General features: G+C 36.4%; 2 protein-coding genes across 10 annotated transcripts in view; one reads left to right on the top strand and one right to left on the bottom strand.

The window, feature by feature from the left end:
• The window catches only part of MFS17 (Major Facilitator Superfamily Transporter 17), a 327,725-nt gene that overhangs the window by 167,001 nt on the left and 141,721 nt on the right, over positions 1–19,003 (bottom strand). The window lies entirely within an intron of this gene.
• Positions 3,326–19,003, top strand: part of LOC138912303 (uncharacterized) — a 122,206-nt gene continuing 106,528 nt past the window's right edge. Inside the window, exons 1-8 of the mRNA XM_070212630.1 lie at positions 3,326–3,564; positions 3,628–5,527; positions 6,269–6,518; positions 7,404–7,488; positions 7,555–7,629; positions 7,774–7,902; positions 7,987–8,082; positions 11,717–11,800. Of these exons, the coding sequence (XP_070068731.1) occupies positions 7,425–7,488; positions 7,555–7,629; positions 7,774–7,902; positions 7,987–8,082; positions 11,717–11,800 (448 nt within the window). The 5' untranslated portion in view covers positions 3,326–3,564; positions 3,628–5,527; positions 6,269–6,518; positions 7,404–7,424. The remainder of the gene's footprint in view (positions 3,565–3,627; positions 5,528–6,268; positions 6,519–7,403; positions 7,489–7,554; positions 7,630–7,773; positions 7,903–7,986; positions 8,083–11,716; positions 11,801–19,003) is intronic.

Below are 19,003 nucleotides of genomic sequence, written 5' to 3'. Positions count from 1 at the left end.
GACAGCGGAACAGTAGAATGAAATAGCAATATATGGTCAGTTTTGAGAGCATTATATATAAGGCGTATAACAGAGACAGTGCCGCCAAAATGATCACATCATCTACTGTATAATATTAATATATAATAAACGAAATGGAATTACTTAAACCATATACATAACGCATTTTTTAGAGACAATGTCTTCAAAATAACCAAAGCAAGTTTTTATAAGCATACATAGCAGGGGAATGAACGGGAAATAAATGTATATTTCTGAATTTGTATATATAAGGCGTATAAAAGGGACAATGTCGTCAAAATTATCATAATGTCAACTTTTTAATAATTTTCCCATATTTTTAAAAACGAAATGGAATTACCCTTACACAAGGGTATAAAGCTTAATGCAGGATATATATATATATTAAGTCGTCCTATTTGCATACCCTTATAAATGCCATTAAGGCTTTAAGGCATCTTTGGCATCAAAAAATAAATTAACTTTGCAAATTTTCTAAATTCAAACCTTTTGTATATTCTTTATTGTCATTTTAATAACGTCGACTACTTTTTATAGCCAATACTATCGGCTAATATATTGGTGGCAATGCGATTGCTGTAACATTATTAATAACATGGCGTTTTGCGGTAATCACTGTATTTCCGCAAAAAATTTATGGATTTCCATTCTGCCTTTACATTTCGTTTAAGAATAAAAAGAATTCCCGCCCCTGGGAAGCTTGATCTTTAATTTTATATATTTTAGAATTTTTTTTTCGATTTTTCAAAGTGAAAAAATCGTTTTTCAGATAAGAAAACTCGACTTTGGGTTAAAAAAATGTTTTTTAAGTTAAAAAACAAGAAAGGAAGGCCAGCCGAAGCTTATATACCATTGCAGATAAAAGAAATACCATTTTAAGTTGTCAGAAATCAAAACGCCTACTTCCTGCAAAGCAACAATGAATTTTCTTATATTTGTTTAATTATTCGTATGGGAGCCTTAAGATATAGTGGTCCGATCCGGCTCGCTCCGACATATGTACTACCTGCAATAGAAAGAAGACTTTTGGGAAAGTTTCATCGCGATAGCTTTAAAACTGAGAGACTAGTTCGCATAGAAACGGACAGACGGACATGGCTAGATCGACTCGTCTAGTGATGCTGATCAAGAATATATATACTTTATGGGGTCGGAAACGTCTCCTTCACTGCGTTGCAAACTTCTGACTGAAATCATAATACCCTCTGCAAGGGTATAACAAACAAAAAACTCTTCCCAGGGGGCAGGTTTTTTTTATGAGGAAAAATTTGCGACAAGTTTGAAAACGATCGGTTGAGCCGTTTAGAAATGCCGATGATCACGGACTTTTAAAACGCACTTAAACTTGTCACATGTAAAACACACAAAGAGCACTTTAAAAAAAGACGTTTTGCGGCTATCACTGTATCTCCGCCAAAAATTGACGGATTTTCATTCTGCTTTTACATTTTGTATAAGAATAGAAAAAACCCGCCCCTGGGAAGTTTTTATTTTTATTTTTTAACTTAAAATATTTTTTGTAACTGTTTAAAATCAAAAATAATTTTCTTTTTTAATTTACTAAAATCAACTTTAGCCTTACTTTAAAAGTTTTTGTCCGATTGACTTAAAACTATTTTAGTATAATCTTAAAATGTTATTCTACAAAAAAAATTATAAAAATGATCGGTCTAGCGCCCCAACAATTTTTTCAATTCGCATAATTTCTTAAAAATGTATGCCTGACATATGTATGTATGTGCAGAAAAACACAGGGTCAGAATAGTGAAAATTAAGAATGACAGAATCTAATTTTTGACATAGCTTTGTTCACACTGGCACTCAAATCTCTGAAAATTTCCTTCATATACCATTGTGGTTCTTATTTTTATACCTTCTGCACACTGCAGCTTAAAAATGCAATAGCAAACTGTGTTTCCACAGAGAATCGCTTTAGCGCGCAGCTAATCGGCACATCAAACCCCGAAGGAAAGAGAACGTGCCAATTTAATGGTCCTAAAAATAAAATTGATTAGACCTTAAAACTAATTACAATATGAACGCTAGAATATGACATTTTTTTTAGCGGCAAATGATTTTTTTATAGGTACTAGCACATTGTCAAAAAATGATAAATGCATCCAGACAAGCGTAGGCCACGAGAATTTTGGCAAATTAGAAATGTTATGACCCTTTTAAATATTTATATGAGAAATGATATCATTTCCCGAGTTCAAGACTCTTTGGTCGTGCACCAACATACATTTTTTTTATAACAGCTGACTTGGGCCATTCCTTACCCAAAAAAATCCGAAACGTCAAATACAAAAATCCCTGCTAAGGCATTTTGGCTTTCTCGAGCATCAGTGTGAGAGCTAACTTTGACAGGGACTTGGACTCCCTGCTAAAAGTCTTCGGCTCGATATAACGACAGCTGATTTCCCAAAGCCAACGAAGAGGAAGAAACGAAATCACAGCTGACTTTGCCTTTGACTTATACCCAAACAGCTGATCAATTAATCAAAGCACGCTATTTTTCGCGGTTTACAGCACAATTCTCTGCCCTAACAGCACTCTGTAATTGTTTCTCGTTCAGATAAATTAAAGGAGTCGAGAAGGCCGATTTGCTTTTACGAACAGTTTATCTGGTCTCTAAATTTTTCGGACAGATAGCTATCGGGGACTTTTTTTCACTAGTCGAAAAATATTATTCTTTGAAGTGTGACCGACCAAACGGCAACAAATCAATTGACGCCAATTTTGAAAATATTTCAATTAGTTGAACACTTAGTTCTCAAACTTTAAATTTGCTGTTGGCGTGGCGATATGTATTACCGCAACTCCTGCAGATGTTTTTTAGTGGTTCTTGGGGTTCTCCTTCCATTTATTAATTTGTTTTAGGCACACCGCTTCTGCACAAACTCAGCCAAAGATCAAATTTGTTATTTTTTGCTCCGCGGCTAATAAGGTTTATCCGAATTTACCGATAATTTTCCTTTCCGATGGTATTAGCTCATCTGAGTACTGTGATGAAAAAACGCACGGCTAAAGGCGTTAGCTACCTAATTGCCTCCCGCTTACTCTTATGCTTAGAAAGCAGTTTTCGTCGTTGTGAGTACGAGGCTTTGTGGAGAAAAAATCGCTGAAGCGGAAAATAGCCGCTGAAGCGAAAACCCCCTCTGTGTGCACAGGCATTTAGATATATTTGCGGTATTCCCTAAACAGTTGAATTGTTCAGTTGTTGAATTTTGTTCAGATTAGACTCCTGCATAAATCTATTCAAATTGAATTATACATACTGTACAGTATTAACTGTACTCAACATTTACTGTAAAGTCTACTAAGTGTGTAGTGCACAGTGTCAGGCAAACTGAAATGAGTACACCTTTTTTGAGTACACCTTAAAAATGAATGCTACGATCGTTCATCGATTTTCATGCTGTACACCTCATAAAAAAGGTGTTCAGTAAAAATTCCATATGAACAGTAGTGTGCTTACTGTCATTCACAACAATAATATTGAAACTGTATGAAAATAATTTCGTAAGCATGGAAATGGAAACCGTAAGAATATTTATCAAATTTTGTAAGATTGATGGTTAATTTTTATATTTGTGGTACATTTAGCTGGAATTGTCTAAGACCGAGATGGCAAATATAAAATGTAAAATAATTAGTGGAGAATACACCGTGACCAATAAACGAGGAAGCAGCAAGGTATGGAACACCTTTGGGAAAATTGATGACCATAAGGACAAGAGTTAAAAAGTGTTGTGTGCTGCAGAACTTGCAAAAATGTTTATCGATTTAAAAAAAGTACTTCAAACCTTGTAAAACATAAGTGCTACATAATAGATAATACAAAGAGGACAGCTGGGCCAGAAGAAGTGGAAGAGGATTTGGCAACAAAACATAACGGTGGAACACCGTATTTTACCTGATTAAATCGATAGAAACAAACTGGATTCAAATTCTAAATATTTTAAATGACAAAAACCAAATGGAAAAGGTAGCGGAAATAAGTTTGAGCAACATGAGGGAACTTCAGATGTTAATCACCTGTTCCATATAAAGTCAGCTTTCAGAAATTTCAGCAATTCAACAACCTTGAGACTGTAGAAAATGTTCTTGAATCGTAGAACGTCAATTCTGAAACATTTTACTATTATTAGCTCCCAATATTTACCTTCAGCCTAGTACTTACATCGACGAAAACCACGAAGTAGCCATAGGAGAAAGCGAGAGGCAAAAAGGTAGCTAACGCCTTTAGCCGGAACTTTTTTTCCCCGCGGTACTCAAGTGAGCTTAGGAAATATATAAATACTAGTGAAACTCTTAGCCGATGTGAGTATTAGACTTTTAAATCCATTAAGGAGGGGTATTAGTAGTTCTTATTACTTTGCTTACAATAAAAAATCGAACGGAACTTTCTCTCTCTCTCTTTTAATAACATGTACTCATTCTGAAAATTAGCTAACTTTTTTGCAGAATTTAGCCGCAGTTTCAGAGATCCTTTCAGTGTGAACAGTCTTAAGTATAAGACAGCTTTCACCGGAAAAATCTTAAGACACATTGTTTATTTAAATATTATTGAAATTCTAGAGGATAACAATAGACAATTTATATTAAAGGATTGCAACATCGATGAATTGCATAACAGCATATTAAATTTTCAAAAACGTATATTCGTTATTATTTTCGGAAGTAACACCTTTATATTAGTTTAAAAAATCTTGGTCCAATGAGAAACAGAAAATGTGGGCCTTTTTAGGGTGAACTCAATATAATAAATGAAATTAAAATCGCCCTATTTAAGATTATTTCCAAAGATCTGAAGTAAAAGTTAATGATTTTTTTGATACATAATGTTAAAAATGATATACATTTTTTTATTTATTTATTTATTTATCAAATTTTATGAAGTTGCATATGTTCTATTTCGCTTAGTGTAATAAAATATACAAAAAAATATACAAGCTCCACTAGCTTATAATTCTGCAGTTCGACTTTTGTAATTTGTAAAAAACGTAATCATAACGTGCGGATGTGGTGGTTTCTTAAAAGCACATTAAGGAGATGAGTAGATAATAAAATTCTTCGGTACTCAACAATTTGTTTCAGTACCAATGTAAATACCTCAATACTTCTTAAGGTATTTGGAAATCTGAACCTAGGTAAAATAAAAGGTAATGAATAAATGGAATACTTCGGTAAGGTAAAAGTTAGAAATTTTTCATGTTGCCCGTGTTACAAAAGCCAGCCAAAGTTTATATTTTTCTTAGAAGTACAAGTTACATCAAAAAAAACTATATTTGCTTTTGGCATTATTTTTACAATAATTATTCGAGCTTTCTATGGAAGCTTTATAATATAGTCGTGCGTTTTTGAGTTTAATTTAATTTTAAATTATGATATATAAAAAAAATGTATTTCCCAAAGTAGATGAGACTACAATACCCGTAGAAAACGTGAGTTTCAGGCGAAATCGATACTTTTGGAGTAGTTGTTATTTTTGTTCTGACATTAAGTGCGTTAAACTCAACCCAAACTTATTTTTAGGCCATTATTATTTATAATTTGATAATAATTTTGCTTGTAATTTGATAAACTAGTAAATCGACTTTCTACATATATTAAAATTTAAAAATGAAGCGATTAAGCATTTCAAACTACGCTTGCTAAAAATTATAATAATTTATTATACAGTTATGCGTTTAGTTGCCGAAATAATATTTCTTACTCTAATCAATTATACTTATGTGGCCACCGCTTACATATCAATATTGCAACTTAAGTGTTTAATTTTGGTCAATTTTTCTATATTAACTCCATTCTCAGAAATTTTCCCAATTCAACGATCTTGAAGCTTTTGAACTCCTGAAAACTGGAGTTGTCACCTTATTTCATTTAAAGACCATGCCAAAATATAATCACAAGATATATTTTTAATTCCTTAAACATTAATAATCATTTCTAACATTAACCTTTAAAAAAAAATTATACGAAACAATTTTTACATTCGAAAAATATAGCAATTACTAACAGAGATTTAATACCAATTTTGTATGTGTTAAACATTTTATATTTTATAAAGTTTTAGTAAGAGTCACATTGTCTTTTACAATAAAAGCAAGTTAATTAAAAAATACTTTTATCATTTTTATATTTTAAAGAACAAGATGCAGTTCTACATCTTTGCGCATCCTTTTATTTTTAATCACAAGATGCAATGGGCGCGAGCCCACTTATCGAACATTCTCTTTTATAGATATCGCTTATAACTTTAATTTCGGAAATCAAAGTAAAACAGTACTATTCCTTAATAATCTTCAATATTACATTTAAAATGTAATTTTTAGTGCATTGTGGCCAGTACCATGTGCTCCCCAATGAAAAAATAACAGTTCACAATAAAAATCAGTGTATTGCTAAATTTCAAGGTGGTAAATTTGAAGCTACTGTAATTAAGAGCTCATATGACAAAACAATGCTAAAGAAAGTGTGCTACAAATTAAATGGTGAGTATTGAAATTTGTAATTGTTAATATTCCTTCACATTTTAATTTAATTGGAAAAACCTGTCAAATATTTCTACATTTTAAAATATCGCAACTATTCACATATTAAACAGATCAGCAATGCTGGGATTGTTTTTAAATTTTAACATTGGCAAATTTTATTTTTCTTATTTTATGTACATATGTACGTATGTATTGCCATTAGTCGCCATTTTTGGTGCGCGAATGTACTTATGTACAATGTACATTAGGGCGGTCCAAAAAATGAAATTCTTTTCTATACATGGTATATTAAAGTATGCAAAAAATGTATGTGAAAACAACAAATTTTTTTTCGAGATTAAGACCTTGCGAAACGTTTTCATAGTTTGCTTTAAAATTACTCATACGACATGTATAACAGTTCGAATTTGGTCGAACAAAATCGTTCTCCCATTTCTTGTCTTGTCAAATTATGAATTTCGTTGGAATAATTGGTAAAAAAAAGGAGAGCAAAGCATCAACTGAATTGTTGATTTCTTTGCCTCCTTGATCAGAAAAACTTTTTGATCGAAGGCAACAGTGCGTATGGGTGATAAACTTTGAAACCAATTCGCAGACCCTAAAACACGATTTAAAAAAAAATTTTTTTTGGTATACCTTGAATACCACAATGCGCACCGCATAAGCGGTTGAGAGTAGGACCTTAATAATTTCCATACAAATGTGGACCGCCCTAATACTACATACATGAAAATATTTAAAAATGGCGCAGAGCTTACCCACACACATTTGTAGGTAGTTAATATTTTTTGGGTTTTTCAAATTAAATTAATTTATATTACACAGTTAAAATGTTTGATATATTTGCAAGTTTAAATTTAATAAACCATTTTATTCTTGCAGCCACCAAAAAATGTAATTTAAATGAACGACCTATTCAACATGTGTCTGTCGTTAAGGGTTAAACCTTCGGACTTCAATCTTGGATGTAAATAAATATAGGAAAACAATTATATATAAAAAAATTTTTCTAAATTCGTCCATAAAATTCCAGTCACTGCCGGTTCATATTCGCCTTCTAATTTTGAACCCAATAGCCTAAAAAGAGATGAGGACTGCAATCAGGAGGGTAAATGTAAATATCTTTTATTTTTTTTTTTTATGCTAAAAATTTTGAATTCGGAAAGACATTTTGTTTTGACGAAATTAACTTTTTCTCACTTTTAATATGCTTTCCCTTACATTCTAATGTAAATTAATTTTTATTTTTTAGCTGTTTATGGAAAACTGCCTGCCTCGGACACAGGTTCTACAAACTCGGCTATGTCTCTGGACTGCAAAGTTACATCGGAAGATTGTGCCCAATCCTTCGACTGCACTACTGAAGGCAAATCAGTTCGTTGTTCGTTAAAAAACCCACACAATTTAAAATAAATAATCTGATTGATTTTTATTGAAATCTGGTTCCATATGCTTCTATTTTTAGCCTATAGCCACACGCACAAGTCACCAAAATCATTCACAGCTGAATCCAAAGAAGCTTCGCAGGAAGCACGCAAGGTCAGGACTGACTGCTTTGAAGGTAAGAAACCGAAATATTCATTTTTATAATTTTAAAAATGGTGTAATCCATAACACAGGCCGACAAAATGTGACATGGGTCGGTGTCCAGGCCTGCCACCATTTTATTTCGATAAATGAGGCTTTTCTAAGCAGAAGTTGCCACTACGCCTATAGTCCATCAGCTCTGGTATTTGCGGTATCTTTAATTTAAGAAAATCACAAATTTTCTTCGGCTTTTGGGATCAAGAGTGGTTAACCAATTTGGGTAATCTTTTCGGAATTAAATAGTTACATGTCTCTTTTATACAGTCGTTTTGGAAAATTCAATCTAAGTCAACCACAAGAGGAGGTGGGCGCATTCAAAATTTTAAAGTCACAGCAAAGTTTAAAAATCTTCTTTTGTGAACAGCTTTTAAAAATTAAATAAAAATATTTTCTTCTACAATGCATTTTTGATCCAAAGACACCTTATGTCCTTACTGTTTAGGACACTCATTAGGTTTTTGGGAATTGTTTTGGAATTTTTAAAATTGTTTTTCTTACTTCCTTCACAGTGACGATTCACAAACAGTGCCCAAACCTGTCACTATTTTACGTAACGCATAAATATTTTTAAGCACAAGTGTAACGTAGTTTCCTGGCTGGGATATGGCTCAGTCCGGCCAGGGTCGCTTACAGAAAATTTATAAGTTGGGGACTTTGGAAATTTTATAGAGGGTGCCGACTTAAGGTGGAAGTCGTCGGGCTCACGTTAGGGTTATGTAATCGGGCTCGTAGAGGGAGATTTTGGGGAAACAACCGGGTGGGTCGTCGGTAATGGTACACCAGTGGGAGCAGAGGCTTGGCGCCTGGCTGCGGTCACCCAAAAATGTACGTGGAATCGGGAAATGATGCACCCGCGGGGCAGAGGCTTGGCGCCTGGCTGCGATCACCGAAAAATGCACACGGGAACCGGGAAATAGTACACCAGTGGGAGCAGAGGCTTGGCGCCTGGCTGCGATCACCGAAGGATGCACGTGGGGGTGGGTAGTGATACACTAGTGGGAGCAGAGGCTTGGCGCCTGGCTGTTATCACCCAAAAATGCACGCGGGAACCGGGAAATAGTACACCAGTGGGAGCAGAGGCTTGGCGCCTGGCTGCGATCACCGAAGGATGCACGTGGGGGTGGGTAGTGATACACTAGTGGGGGCAGAGGCTTGGCGCCTGGCTGCTATCACCCAAAAATTCACGCGGGAACCGGGAAATAGTACACCAGTGGGAGCAGAGGCTTGGCGCCTGGCTGCGATCACCGAAGGATGCACGTGGGGGTGGGTAGTGATACACTAGTGGGAGCAGAGGCTTGGCGCCTGGCTGTTATCACCCAAAAATGCACGCGGGAACCGGGAAATAGTACACCAGTGGGAGCAGAGGCTTGGCGCCTGGCTGCGATCACCGAAGGATGCACGTGGGGGTGGGTAGTGATACACTAGTGGGGGCAGAGGCTTGGCGCCTGGCTGCTATCACCCAAAAATTCACGCGGGAACCGGGAAATAGTACACCAGTGGGAGCAGAGGCTTGGCGCCTGGCTGCTATCACCCAAAAATGCACGCGGGAACCGGGAAATAGTACACCAGTGGGAGCAGAGGCTTGGCGCCTGGCTGCGATCACCGAAGGATGCACGTGGGGGTGGGTAGTGATACACTAGTGGGGGCAGAGGCTTGGCGCCTGGCTGCTATCACCCAAAAATGCACACGGGAACCGGGAAATAGTAGACACACAGGTTTTCAAGCTTCGGATATAATATTTATTGAATGAGCAACCTATGGGTCCCGGCCTATACCGCACTCCTTGATTTAACGCTACTCACTCAGACAGATTCGGCCGATACGAAAATAAATCCAACTGCCGGTTCTTGGCGGCAGAAAAATGCTGGTACTCGCTGCTTCTTGCGGCGGGTTGTGGTATCCAGGGAAGGCGTGAGACAAGCACGTGGTTCGAAGAGTCGTGAGCACGTGGTTCCACGACTGGTTGGCACTGGTTGTCGCGGCGGACTGGGGTCGCGAGCGATCGCGTGTGGTCTCTTTCAAGCTCTGGTCATCACTGACTTTTCCTCGTCCCAGTTTTTAAGTCGCAGCCCAAAGTTATCCTCCTTCCTTCATTCTCGCTGCTTCTGTCCTCTGCTCGGCATGCTCGGGCCGTTACACAAATAACCCTTGCTTTAAAAATATTTATACATTTCAACCCCCAAAGATTACACTATGCAGCATCAAAAATTAACCTTGATGAATGCTATATTTTTGAATTCGTTACGAATTCCCAAGTTAAACTGCGTTTTCCAAAAAGTTCCCCGACGCAAGGATTCTTAGCAAAAGGACCTCAAAGTTCGAAAAATGCTGAAATTGACCAACTTTGCGGAGCTCTCAGAGGCAAATGGATGCATGGCTTGGTTCGAAGTTAAAGTTTTTTAAAAGATACACCCTTTATCTTTCAAACCCCATGCATAAAATAATTTTAGGATTTTTTTTAAGGCAGAAATAAATTCCAAAAAACATAGTCAAAAAACTGAAAAACATACAGCTGCGGTCAAAATAGTAGCAGTGTTGCCGCCTTGTGTTTTTAAAAGTTTGATGTTGTAATTTTTTCTTATCCAATTAGTCTAATAGTAAAATTATAATCAATACAATATTACTAGGAAAAGATCAATTACAACAACAAACTTTTAAATACACAGGGCGGCAACACTACTACCATTTTGACCGCTGCTGTATACTTTTATGTTTTTTAACTATGTTTTCTAGAATTTGTTTCTGCCTTAAAAAAAATCTTAAAAATTTTTAAGTATGGGGTTTAAAAGATAAAGGGTGTATCTTTTAAAAAACTTTAACATCGAATCAAACCATACATCCATTTGCCTCTGAGAGCTCCGCAAAGTTGGTCAATTTCAGCATTTTTCGAACTTTGAGGTCCTTTTGCTAAGAATCCTTGCGTCGGGGAACTTTTTGGAAAACGCAGTTTAACTTGGGAATTCGTAACGAATCCAAAAATATAGCATCCATCGAGGTAAATTTAAAAAGCACTAAAAATGCTGCACAGTGTTATTAGCCTACGCTCATGTGCTTATATTCAAAGCAAAACTACTTAGATCGTTTAGAAATATGTTATTTAAAATTGTGAAAGGTTTGGGCACTGTTTGTGAATCGTCACTGTGAAGGAAGAAAGAAAAGCAATTTTAAAAATTCCAAAACAATTTACAAAAACCTGATGAGTGTCCTAAACAGTAAGGACATAAGGTGTCTTTGGATCAAAAATGCATTGTAGAAGAAAATATTTTTATTTAATTTTTTGAATGCGCCCACCTCCTCTTGTGGTTGACTTAGATTGAATTTTCCAAAACGACCGTATAAAACAGACATGTAACTATTTAATTCCGAAAAGATTACCAAAATTGGTTGACCACTCTTGAAGATATATCCCAAAAGACGAAGAAATTTTTTGTGATTTTCTTAAATTAAAGATACCGCAAATACCAGAGCTGATGGACTATTGGCGTAGTGGCAACTTATGCTTAAAAAAGCCTCATTTATCGAAATAAAATTGTGGCAGGCCTGGACACCGACCCATGTCACATTTTGTCGGCCTGTGTAATTAAACACTCATTTTGCTTTTTTTGCAGTCACGAAACAATCTACTTCCCATGAAGGACATTTGCATAAGTTGTCCGACGTTTCGAGGAAGCCTATAGCTATCAGCGTAAATGGTAATGCAATTAAAAGACGTAAATGTAAAACGTAGTATAATTTGTATTTTACTTTTACAACAAGTTTTTGAAAATAAGTTTCTAAATAAGTAAATTTTAAGAATTTTTTTGTGCTGTTTTATATTAAACAAGTAAGGAAGAAAAATTCGCAAGTCGAAGCTTATAAACCCTTGCAGTTAAATATAATACTTAATGTAAACAACTGTAGCTCTTCTACGAGCGTTTATCGGAATTTCAAGAGCAGTACTCTAATGCTTCCTCCAAATTATTTGCGTGGGTGGACACAATGTGTAGGACATCACCGTAATGTTATCGCCTTGTTTAAGTTCATTTTAGGGTTTGTTTTTAAATAGTGAAAAACGAAGCAATATATATATATTTGTCAGTTTCTTGGACTGCTTGTGTTTCCTAGAAGCTCGAATTATTTAATCATCTTATGTTATTCCTCTTTGCTTGTGCGGCGCCACAAAAGTGTAGCGCGACAGACATCAGCGTTGCCACCTTGCATGATTTTGTCTTGTCCCTTTTGAGAGGAACCGTTATAGCAAACACCAGCCGCCATGTTTCTACAAATGCTGACAAAACGACCGACCGATGGCGAGTGTCTCGCACTGCACGCAAGCCGCATGGTTATAGAATTAACGACGAAATGGCGCGAAATGGAAAAAGAAGAAATTGCTGTGTCCGTGACTCTCGCATTGCTGGCGAGCTTTGATAACCGTGTGCAGCGTTTGAGTCTCACTTCAAATGTTCGAGCCAGAGGCGATCTACAGTCCGAATTAAAAAAAAGAAAAATGTTTGAGTGCAGACTCAAAAAACAACAACATCATCTTGCAAATGACAAAGAGCGACATGTCAGACACGATGAACATCGACGTGAAAAATCAAGTGTAACTTGCTACAAGTGCGGAGACAGAGGACACATATCTACCCAATGTACAAAGAAGGAAGCGGATAGGAACAAGACGTTCAACCGGGAAAAACGAGTGGAGCAGTGCAGCGTTGCAGTACCTAAAGGAAGCATGAACCACAGAGGACACATTTTTAAAGTCACCTTTGATTCCGGAGCGGAATGCTCACTGATGAAAGAAAAGCTAAGTACTCAGTTTTCTGGTAAAAGATTCAATAATATTGTTATGTTAAAAGGCATAGGCAGTAATGGAATATGTAGTACTGTACAAGTTTCAAGTAACGTTAAGATTGATGACCATTTTATTGAGATTTTGTTTTATGTAATAGGCGATGATCACATGCAAAACGATATCGTCATTGGGCGTGAAATACTTAAGCAGGGTTTTGATATTGTCATTTCATCAAACAAATTTACAATTTCGAGAGCCAAAATAATTAATTTGTGTACCGGTTCTGAGCCAGCCGATATTGATACTGAACTTGATGGAGAAAATAAAATAAAACTTAATTCATTGTTTTTTATTGGGGGTTTATAGTTAACAATAAATCTGCTAACTTATATTAACATAACTATTTACTTAAATAAATATAACTTAAATAAGAGTTTAACAAAGCAGGGTTATTAGTACAGATTATTCGAAGACTCAAGAAAGGAGTAAATTTTAGCTGATAAACATTCAATCGAGTTTTCCAATGATATTTCAGTATACAATAAATTATAATTTGAACAAAGAACCCTAAAGGGCTCATGAACTGCAAAATTTGACCTACAAATTGGCAGGTGAATTGGGCGAAAAGTTCGAGTGAATCTCAAAGGGACAGCGATGTCAATGTAGCTCAGGAGACGCGGGGAATTTACCTCACCCAAAAGCAGTTTATGAAAAAAAATTACTCCACCGCACATTCTGCGATGTTTTAGAGATTGTAAATCAATTAATTTTAATCTCGATTCATAGGGTGGCAAGTGTCTATTCGGATCCCAGTTTAGCTGACGCAAAGCGAATAATAGAAATTGCTTTTGAACTGACTCAATTAGTTTTTGTTGTTCATTATATTGAGGGCTCCATACACTCGAGCAATATTCCAAAATAGGGCGAACCATGGAAACATACAAAGTTTTTGTTGTGTATGGATCGTCAAACTCCTTGGCCCAACGTTTTATGAAGGCTAAAACCCCCCTAGCTTTACCAATAGTAACGGAGATGTGGCTTTTGAAACATAATTTGCTGTCGAATAAAACACCTAGATCATTTACTTTGGAAATACGTTCCAAAATACAATTCCCGAGATAGTAAGGTTGAATATTAGCTGAAGTTCGATAAAAAGACATCGACTTGCATTTTGCATGGTTAAGATGTAACAAGTTAATGGAGCACCAAGACTGTAATTCATTTAGATCCGATTGTAGGCGGTGGTGAGAGATTTGGTCGGAGTATGAAAGGCAAATTTTTACATCATCAGCATACATTAAAGTAGTGGCGAAAGATATGACATTTGGAAGATCGTTTATAAAGAGTACAAACAGTAGTGGACCTAAGTGACTGCCTTGGGGGACACCAGAAAAAACATTTACAACAGAAGACAATTGATTATTAAAGAGAACGCGTTGAGTTCTATTTGAGAGATATGCCAAAATCCAGTTTAGTAAAATTGGTGGAAATCCAAGAAGAGACAGTTTGTGAAGGAGAAGGCTATGGTTTACTGAATCAAATGCCTTGCTGAAGTCCGTAAAAATAACATCAGTTTGGCATTTTTTAAGGAAACTTCGATGAATGAGACAAGAGAATTCGAGGAGATTTGTAGTAGTTGACCGATGCTTAACAAAACCATGCTGAGCTGGAGAGATTATGGATGAACACATATGTTGAAGTTGGCAGGTGACCAACTGTTCGAAAAGCTTAGGTAAAGCAGAGAGTTTGGCAATACCGCGATAGTTTTCAACATCGGATCTTGAGCCTTTTTTATGTAGAGGAATGGCAAAGTACTCAGATTGTTTTATAAAAGGCATTCCATGTACTAAGGGTAGAGTTGGCGAAATGAAAATTAGATTGATTGATCCAAGAAAAACAGTTCAAAGAAGGCCATATCGATTAAGTCCGTGCGAGCGAGATTTAGTTCGAGAGAAAATTGAGGAGCTGTTGAGGTGTAATATAATAAGACCAAGCTGTTCACCTTATGCCAGCCCCATATTGTTGGTAAAAAAGAAAAATGGTTCGGATAGACTCTGCGTTGACTATAGAGAGCTAAATTCAAACACAGTCGCTGATAAATACCCGCTCCCACTCATACAGGATCAAATAAATAGACTTCGAGGAGTTAATTATTTTACATGTTTAGATATGGCCAGTGGATACTACCAAATTCCTTTGCATGCAGATTCTATTGAGTACACAGCGTTTGTGACGCCAGATGGCCAGTATGAGTTTCTGTCCATGCCATTCGGGCTTAAAAACGCGCCTTCTGTTTTTCAACGCTTAGTAATGCAGGCGCTAGGAGATTTAGCGAAATCTTATGTTATATGTTATATGGATGATATCATGATAACTGCCACAACAGAATGCGAAGCGTTTGAAAGATTAGAGATTGTTTTAAATGTTCTGACAGAGGCAGGATTTTCATTCAACGTTACGAAGTGCTCATTCCTGAAAACATCGGTTCAATATCTATGCTACAGTGTTAGTGCTGGTGAAATTCGTCCAAACCCTCAGAAAATTGTAGCGTTAACTGCCCTTCTCCCTCCACAGTCTGTAACAGCACTTAGACAATTTATTGGATTAGCATTTCCGGCAGTTTATAAAGGGCTTTTCACTGTTGATGAAACCGTTATATTTTTTAACTTCAGACAAAAATAAATTTATTTGGAAAGCAGAACATGAACAGATACGGAAACAAATTATTTCTATACTTACCGATTAACCAGTCCTTGTTATTTTTGACCCAAATTATCCTATTGAATTACATACAGATGCAAGTGGAAGTGGTTACGGTGCAATTTTGTTACATCAAATTAAGAACAAACCACAGGTAATAGAATATTATAGAAAAACGACTTCACCTGCAGAGTCCAGATATCACTCGTATGAGTTAGAAACTTTAGCGGTGGTAAACTCCATTAAACATTTTCGACATTATTTGCTGGGCAGGAACTTTACTGTTTATACCGAGTGTAACTCATTGAAGGCGTCAAGAAATAAACAAGATTTGACCCCTAGAGCACAGCGTTGGTGGGCTTTCTTACAGTCATTTACATTCGATATTCAGTATAGAGCAGGGAAAAGAATGGCACATGTTGACTTTTTGTCGAGAAATCCAATCTCACCAGGGTCTACTTCTGCTCCAAACGTAGTTGATGAGAAAAGAGTTAACTTGGCCGAAATTTCAAGTAATTGGCTCATTGCTGAACAACGTCGAGACTCAGACATAGCCGAAATCGTGACTAAATTAAAAGATTTTTCTCTTGATGAAGATATTGCGAAAACATATGAAAAAAGGGCAGAGGTTCTTCACCGAAAAATACAGAGGAATGGCAGAACCCGCTGTTTACCTGTGGTGCCCCGTGTATTCAGATGGTCCGTTATAAACCAAGTTCATGAGTCGATAATGCATTTAGGTTTCGAAAAGAGACTTGATAAAGTTTACGATTTTTACTGGTTTGACAATATGTCAAAATACATCAAAAAATTTTTGGACAACTGCATTACTTGCAAAATGTCTAAATCAACCTCAGGAAAAATTCAGGCGGAACTGCATCCCATCCCAAAAGTAAATATTCCTTTTCACAATCCATATCGACATAACAGGGAAATTAAGCGGCAAGAGTGACCAGAAGGAGTATGTTATTGTTCAAGTTGACGCGTTTACCAAGTATGTCTATCTTAGTCATACCCTTAAATTGGACAGTGAGAGTTGCATAAAGGCTGTCAAGTCCGCTATTTCGTTGTTTGGAGTACCAAACCGAATAATAGCTGACCAGGGAAGGTGTTTTACTGGATCAAAGTTTAGTGAATTTTGTTCAGATCACAAAATAAACTTGCACTTGATTGCCACCGGCGCTAGTCGCGCTAATGGTCAAGTGGAACGAACAATGAGCACGTTGAAAAATATGTTAACGGCGGCTGAAACTGGAACACAGTCTTGGCAGAATGTGCTAGGAGAGGTGCAGCTGGCTATCAATTGTACAAATAATCGTGTGACGAAGGCAAGTCCTCTAGAAATGTTATTGGGAAAAGTAGCACGGCCATTAGGATTACTTCCACCTTGTGACATAGAAAATGATGTAGATTTGTCGAACTTGAGAGCACAAGCTGAAAAAAATATGTTAGTTACTGCAGTTTACGATAAAGAACGGTTTGATAAAAGTAAGGCAAAAGTACGCAGACACAATGTTGGAGATTTTGATTTACTTAAAAACGAGGAAAGGCATCAAACCAAGCTAAGTCCAAAATTCAAGGGGCCTTTTCAAATAACACAGATTCTAGAGGGTGACAGGTATATTTTTAAGTCCTTAACTAACAAACGAACTTACAAGTATGCTCACGAAGATTTAAGAATTTTACCAGATGGGGAAGTTCCCGAGGAGCTTAATGTGTGCGATGATTATAATAATGTTGAAAGCGAAAATGAAAATATTAATGATGACGAAGTTGTTGAAGAAAGTGAAGTGCGCCAGATGTAGTACTGCTGGCCAAACGGAAATGGCAGAGTACTTGGATCGCGTAAATCAAGCTCAGAAATGAAATTAAAAATAATAAAAATAAATAAATAAGAAAGTGGTTGTCGAAAAAGAATGTAATGAAATGATAAAAAGATACAGTATCGTGGCCTAAGTGGACGATAATGAGATTCGCAATATTAATGTAAGCACAAGTGCAGAACAAACTAATGTTTGTTTTGATCATGGCGTGTGGTGCATTAGATATGAGAATGGATAAATTGAGTTAAACAATTTTTAAACCAATTGTTGTTTCTGTGAAATTGAAACATAATTCTTAAAGAACTGATTTGTTAATGAAACCCAAACAGAATGATAATGTTTATGTTAAGATATTTTTTAAGAAGGTCTGATCATATTTTGTGAAATTGGTCATCAATGAGTTTACATAAATTAAGAAAAGAAAATTGGATTTCGTTGTGAAAATATTTGTTTAAGTTGTAGAAATAAAAAGGGAGCAAAAGAGTAACTGAAAATGTAGATTTTATACACGAGGTCGTGTTAGAGTCAGAATGGCCGTGTCGGCGAATGGTATATCTCAGTGTATAAGGAATGCTAGTTTCTTGGACTGCTTGTGTTTCCTAGAAGCTCGAATTATTTCATCATCATATTTTATTCCTCTTTGCTTGTGCGGCGCCACAAAAGTGTAGCGCGACACACATCAGCGTTGCCACCTTGCATGATTTTGTCTTGTCCCTTTTGAGGAACCGTTATAGCGAGGCGTCAGCGTTGTGTCGCTTTCGCCGTGTGTGGTTCGAAGCTGTCTTACTGTCTTACTGTCTTACTGTCTTACTGTCTTACTGTCTTACTGTCTTACTGTCTTACTGTCTTACTGTCTTACTGTCTTACTGTCTTACTGTCTTACTGTCTTACTGTCTTACTGTCTTACTGTCTTACTGTCTTACTGTCTTACTGTCTTACTGTCTTACTGTCTTACTGTCTTACTGTCTTACTGTCTTACTGTCTTACTGTCTTACTGTCTTACTGTCTTACTGTCTTACTGTCTTACTGTCTTACTGTCTTACTGTCTTACTGTCTTACTGTCTTACTGTCTTACTGTCTTACTGTCTTACTGTCTTACTGTCTTACTGTCTTACTGTCTTACTGTCTTACTGTCTTACTGTCTTACTGTCTTACTGTCTTACTGTCTTACTGTCTTACTGTCTTACTGTCTTACTGTCTTACTGTCTTACTGTCTTACTGTCTTACTGTCTTACTGTCTTACTGTCTTACTGTCTTACTGTCTTACTGTCTTACTGTCTTACTGTCTTACTGTCTTACTGTCTTACTGTCTTACTGTCTTACTGTCTTACTGTCTTACTGTCTTACTGTCTTACTGTCTTACTGTCTTACTGTCTTACTGTCTTACTGTCTTACTGTCTTACTGTCTTACTGTCTTACTGTCTTACTGTCTTACTGTCTTACTGTCTTACTGTCTTACTGTCTTACTGTCTTACTGTCTTACTGTCTTACTGTCTTACTGTCTTACTGTCTTACTGTCTTACTGTCTTACTGTCTTACTGTCTTACTGTCTTACTGTCTTACTGTCTTACTGTCTTACTGTCTTACTGTCTTACTGT

This window comes from Drosophila takahashii, chromosome 2R (assembly GCF_030179915.1).
Source record: "Drosophila takahashii strain IR98-3 E-12201 chromosome 2R, DtakHiC1v2, whole genome shotgun sequence".
NCBI lineage: Eukaryota > Metazoa > Arthropoda > Insecta > Diptera > Drosophilidae > Drosophila > Drosophila takahashii.
This window is presented reverse-complemented; position numbering and strand designations above follow the sequence as displayed.